The following is a 6,000-nucleotide window of genomic DNA, read 5'->3' on the forward strand; positions in this document are numbered from 1 at the left end:
GCTGAACTAACTTGAATTGAGTCTCAATTCACACTCTCTCCTTTAGGCATCTAACTTGGTGGAGATTCAAGGCAACCAAAGTTAGGAGCCTAAGTTCCTTATATAGTCAATGGAGAGAGGTAAGCACTTCAAGAAAGTGCCTAAATCTAGCACGTATATTACACTCACATTGTTTAATGAGAAACTTTGGATCCCTTCTTCGTGTACTGAATGTTCTATTGATTGACTATATTTTAAAAATTTGTGGCTTTTTTTTTTTAATTAAAAAAAAAAGCTTACTGCAAACCTGAACGTACAGAAACTAAACAATAGATGAAAAAGAGATAAATATTGTATGGAGAGAGTTTTCAGGCAGAAAAGTTTGTAATAATTTCAAATGGAGATACTGGATGATATGAACCATATACTCTGTTTCAGTTCTTAACTAGTTTTAAGCAAAGTAGATTTAAAGTTTTCATTTAAAAAAAAAAAGAAAGTTGAAATATTGCATCAAATTTTATACATCTGTTGATAATTCTTGTATGAGGCTGCCAACATATATTGGGAGCAACTTTTGGGGATGGTTGCTTACAGAAATATCTAAATGTGATGAAGCTTTATTTTTAGATATCAGTCATTACTTTGGACTTTTATCAGATAATCAACTGCTCAGTGTATAGATTTCTTAGCATACAATGTAAAACATATTTGCATATATATATGTTCTTTTTATTTCGGTTAGGTTGGGTTCTTTCAAGTCTGATCCTCCTGTACCAAGGCAACGAATTGAGAGGCAGAAAAAGACTAGAGGAGGAGAAGAAAAACGGGCAATGCCTGCTCAGGTTTGTAAAGTGTTATCTTTAATAATGATTTATTATGGCAAATAACAAATTGCAAGTGACTTTTAAATCTTTCTGTTCATGTTGGTTTGGTTTTTGTAGTTACAAACTGTGTAGTACTAAAGGATTCAGACTTCATTATTAGGCTTCTTGATTTATTTTGTGTGGGCTGCAGTATTTCACTAAGTGGAAAGAAATAGGATTTACAGACTGATTTTTCTCAAGTTCAGATTAGCTTATTTGGTCAGTTGCCTTGAAAGGAAACAAAAAAGAAACTTCTTTACATTAGCGTGTTTTCAACTTTTATTTAAAAAGTGTCTAACCGTGTGTGGCATTTGCAAGGAAACGTGGTTAATGAGCAAACTAGTTAGTTCACTTAACCACTATTTTCCCTGCTTTCTGTTTCCCTATTCTTTCTGTCTTACTGTGGCAGAAAGGCAAGAGTCTGAGAATACTCAGAGAGGCTTACGTGTGAAGCTTTGGAAAAATAAACCATGTTGTTATGGGGAACCTCTGGCTGATAATGCCAGTACAAAATGTTGAGTATGTTTTTTTAAATACAGCCTACTTCATAATAATCCAAATAGTGATAGAAATTATTCTGATACAGTTTGTACTGGGAAGAAGAGGAGCTGGAGGGTTTGAGAGAGTTGCGTCCAGAAGTGAGTGACTGCTCTTTGTGGTTTGCCTAGGTAAACACTGCTGATCAGCATACATGTTAATCTGTGTTAGATACATAGTTATGTGTGAAAGTTTCTGTAGCTTGCCTTGTTGCAAGGTGGTCAAAGGGAAAGTGTTAGCTAACAGGAACAGCAAAAAGATTACTGAAGACTGTACTCGAAAAGTGAGTTTGGTACTCTGCCGATGACAGTACTTGAAGGACCATTTGGAGTACCCTGCTTTACACGTAATGAGCAAATCTGTAAAATCACCATAATCGTGTCTGTTGACCATGTCAAACTTCATGCCATGACGTTTCTTACATGACATTTCTTACATGTAATCTTAGGTGTCTCTTCTGAAAAAAAAAAAGTTAAAGACCTTAATGAACTGCCCTTCTATGCTTATAAATAAACTTCTTCAGTAAACTCTCAGACTATGTACCACTAGGGGTAACCCAGTTCCTCAGAACTATTGGAAAGTAGGCATAGACCTGTAAATAGACTCAAAACATAAAAACTGTGGCCTTTCAGTTTGATATTGTAAGATGGGAATTGATTCCTGAAGCACTTTGTAAGTTGTTTCATGTTTGTGTAAGTGTGTCTGTAACTGTGCATGTGTGGTGTAGACAGAAAAATCTATCTAAAAGATATTATGTGTTCATAAAAGGCCGTTTTCGTAGTCTTGTCTTACAAAGTGGTTATTTGAGGTGAAACTATGTTTCTTTTTCCAGTTAAAAAAAATGGAGGAGTCTCATCAGGAAGCTACAGAAAAAGAAGTAGAGAGGATCTTGGGATTACTGCAAACTCATTTTAAGAATGATCGTAAGTATGATTCAATTAGGCTTTTAAAGCATTATTTCGAGAAAACGAATACTCTTAATCTTCTACAGTTAAGAGTCGTTAAACTATAGAAACAAAATTAGGTGGAATTTGCAAGTAGAAATCTTTGTGTTGAAGGATATATACTGACTGTGTATTTTTTTTTACTCTAATCTAATCAGTTGCTGTTTGATTGCAAAGTAGATTTAAATGCTACCTTCTCCCTTTTATTAGACCGCGCCATTTTTAGAAGGCAATCAAATAGTCACTGCGTATGTGTATGCGTGTGGCAAAAGATGGAAGAAAATAACATTCCCTAGAAACTTTGTTTCTTTCTGCAGGCAACTGGGAATGCAGCATTGTAACTAAATTGACATAAGCGTTCAGTTCGCTTTTAAAAGGAGTACTGATGTATTAGAGGTTCTATATCACCTGTTTGGTTGTTTTTTTTTTTTTTTTTTAACAAGCCCATTTTTGTGTCTCTAGCTGATACACCTATTTCCTTCTTTGATCTTGTGATTGATCCAAACTCTTTTGCACGCACTGTGGAAAACATCTTTCATGTGTCCTTCATTATAAGGGTAAGGCATGACATGTTCTCGAAATCTTATTTTAGATATTGGAATTATCTAGAAATATTGATTTGTTGTTTTTATGGCTTCAATATTGACAGGTTAGGATTTAAATATTAGGAATCCTAATTTGTTTTCTACAAACAGTCTATGATTTTTTGATAATTGAAAAAAAAAAAAGAAAACAGAGTTGACAGACTAGTTTTTTTTTAATTAGATTTTTCTACTACAGTCAGTTTACCAACAAAACAATAGTGAAATTTTTGTTGTCAATACACTTTTCAAAAAGGGATTCTAGCTCAAATTATTGTAGGTTGTAGAAGAGTAGTCATAGATTACAGAAGAGTTATTGGGGTTGTAGGAAAGTATGTCAGTGCAGTGTTTTATGTTCTTCTCAAATCTGTAGATTTGCACTTCAGACTATACTTAGTTTGCCTAATAAATAAAACGAATTTGGGAAAAGAGAAAAATTTACAAATACATTTTGATTAAATTTAGGTTTATAGTGAATAGTGATGTGATTATGAAGGGTTAACTCAAGTATATTTAATGAATAATAATGATTTTTAATAAAACAAATTTTTTATAATCCAACAGTTACCAACTGTCCTATATCAGCTGCATTCTTTATGAATAATTGCTATATTTAAATAATTTTTCCTATTTGGTATGCCAATTAAGATTCTTTACCACTATATGTACCTGTTTATGATTGTGTAATATATTAATTAAAAATATGAAATCTTAGTGCATTATCCTAATTAGATAGCTCTAATTTCTGAAACTTTAAATCCTACTGTCTTTTAGGATGGCTTTGCAAGATTAAAGCTGGATGATGATAAATTGCCAATAATAGGTAAGATCTAGCTTTAAAAGACTATAATTGTTTTTTTGTTACAACGTTGAGAAGTAGCTACATCTTATGTGCTCACAAAGTTTTAGGTATATTTTTAGCTGCAAGAGTAGAGATTCGGGGATATGCAGTGAATGTAATTGAAGGCATGAAGAGATTTATGAGGGGAATTGAAAGGACTGAGTGTCTTTAAATATCAAAATATGGAAAAAGGCCATTGTGCTGATCTATACAAATTAATTCTATTAATAGAAATAAAAGATTATTGTCTTTCTTTTAAGTGATATTTTCACTAATAAGTATATGAACATTGTTACGCTTTGCTGAGAAAAGATATTTTTGTGTGCAAGAAAACTCCTTTGTCTATCTGAGTTGGAAAGTGCTGCAACTTCAAAACAATTGAAAAGGAAATGCCATCCTATGTAAGAGGTCTTTGGCTTTCATTCCCACAGGATATCAATGGGATTAAGACTTTGGTGGGATTTCATAAAGGATTAAATACAGAGGTTCTTCTGGGACTCTGAAAAATGTTAGTTTCTAAATTTTTAGGAGGTAAAACTAAAAAAATTTCTTAAGAAGCATATGGTACAGGCTATTGATAGAGACTAGCTTAGTGGAGCATGTGTAATTGATTTGCTTTTTGTGAAGCTTTTGTGTTCCTGGAGAAACTGACTTTACAAGTGTAAAGACTATGAAAATACTGTATTTTGAACAGAGCCTTCAAAAGACAACGAGGGAAGACAGGATGACCGGAGTGCTGGAGCACGGAACCAGGTTGTCATATCTCTGAACCATCAAGAATGGAAGGTATAATAGCTAGCACCTGATACTTGATTAATTTTTTTTTTCTTTAGTGTAAGAATGCATCCAAGAGCTGTGCTGTTATGTACTCTGATGAGGATAGGCATTCCTTTTCATATTATCAATTTTATGGATTCCAGAACAATCACAAATCTAATGAATGTTTTTAACTGCAAGAAAGCTGAGAATTGGGATAGCAATTTCATCTTTGATCCTTGAAGCCTGGTCAGTTTAAGTGCTTTTAAATTGTGCAGTGACTTGCCTTTACTGTTTTGTATGAGGACTGCATAAGTATGGATTCTGTTTCTTCCCTTATGTATGATACTTGCTTCCAGAGGAGAAGTTCTCCGTACAATTTCCTCATTGTTTGCTGTTTGTAATAAATCTTAAAAAAAAAGTAGTTTGTAGCACTTACAACTCTTTTCCTTTGTCCCTCATTCAGAATGTCCAGAAGAAACTCAGTAATTTGAAATAGTGCTTTAGTATGAGAAACTTTATTACTTACCTGGTGGTAACTGCAATTAAATTGAAGTAGTTCAGCTCTTGTAACTTACATACTTTTGTCATCTCTAACCAGGAGATCGTAGAAACATATGAAATAACAGAACCCATGATTAGCCCTCCTTATCATAGAAATGAAGATGAAATGGAGATAGCTTAATTATTCAAGTAAGTTCTTTTAATAAATCAAAGTAAATAAGGATACAGTGTATGAATTCTTCATGCATGTGGAAGAACCGCAGGGACTTAGAAAATTGATAAGCATGGTAACTGTATAATGTCTGGAACAAAATGTAATCTAGTCTTCTATGCAGTAATTAACTGAAAAAAACCCTTTATTTTTGCATTTAATGGTCAGTTAAATGATATACTTGAGTTAATTTTTGGAACTTTATACTCATACTTGGAATGCAATGCTGTGAAGAATCATAGCTTAGTTTTTGTACTTTTTTTTTTTTTTTTTTTTTAAACCTACTGACAGCTGATATTGTTAATAGAGTAGTTGAAGAAGGACTTAGGGAAGCAGGAAGGGAAGACAGCCTGGTTCCCTCTAAAATCCTTTAAACAATAGGATTGCATTCTTCTATTGTCACAGTTGTTTGGTAAGTTCCAAATCTTAATGCATATTGTCTTATTGTCTTCTCTTTTTTTCTTTCCCCCTAGGTGCCTTAAAGAAAATATTTTAAAATGTTTCCTTCAGAAAAGATTTTATATGTATATATTGTAAAATTAAATTTATTTTTATTGGAACATCTTGACATTTATTATATAAGCTGTCTTGTTTATACCTGTCACAGTGTTATTACCATATACTTTCTATTTATTATGGCTTAGTTTACTACTTTATATAAAGTTTACTGACACTTACAAGCTTTCATAAAAAGGAAATGCTCTCCCCCTTCTTTCATCCCTTGTCTCTCCCCAGTAGCAGCCTGGAAGTGGAATTTACATGGTTAACTGTCTCTGCTGTGATA

The 6,000-nt window shown here is 33.0% G+C and overlaps 1 protein-coding gene across 1 annotated transcript in view; it reads left to right on the forward strand.

Moving 5' to 3' along the window:
* The window catches only part of LOC104074738 (non-structural maintenance of chromosomes element 4 homolog A-like), a gene marked incomplete at its 5' end in the record, with an annotated part of 8,472 nt that extends 3,286 nt beyond the window's left edge, over positions 1 to 5,186 (forward strand). The window contains 6 exons of the mRNA XM_009574970.1: positions 722 to 821; positions 2,212 to 2,302; positions 2,786 to 2,880; positions 3,679 to 3,727; positions 4,440 to 4,531; positions 5,103 to 5,186. Coding sequence (XP_009573265.1) covers positions 722 to 821; positions 2,212 to 2,302; positions 2,786 to 2,880; positions 3,679 to 3,727; positions 4,440 to 4,531; positions 5,103 to 5,186 — 511 coding nt within the window. The remainder of the gene's footprint in view (positions 1 to 721; positions 822 to 2,211; positions 2,303 to 2,785; positions 2,881 to 3,678; positions 3,728 to 4,439; positions 4,532 to 5,102) is intronic.
* Positions 5,187 to 6,000: the final 814 nt, after the last annotated feature.

The sequence above is a fragment of the Fulmarus glacialis genome, unplaced genomic scaffold, assembly GCF_000690835.1.
Source record: "Fulmarus glacialis isolate BGI_N327 unplaced genomic scaffold, ASM69083v1 scaffold42393, whole genome shotgun sequence".
In the NCBI taxonomy this organism is placed as follows: domain Eukaryota; kingdom Metazoa; phylum Chordata; class Aves; order Procellariiformes; family Procellariidae; genus Fulmarus; species Fulmarus glacialis.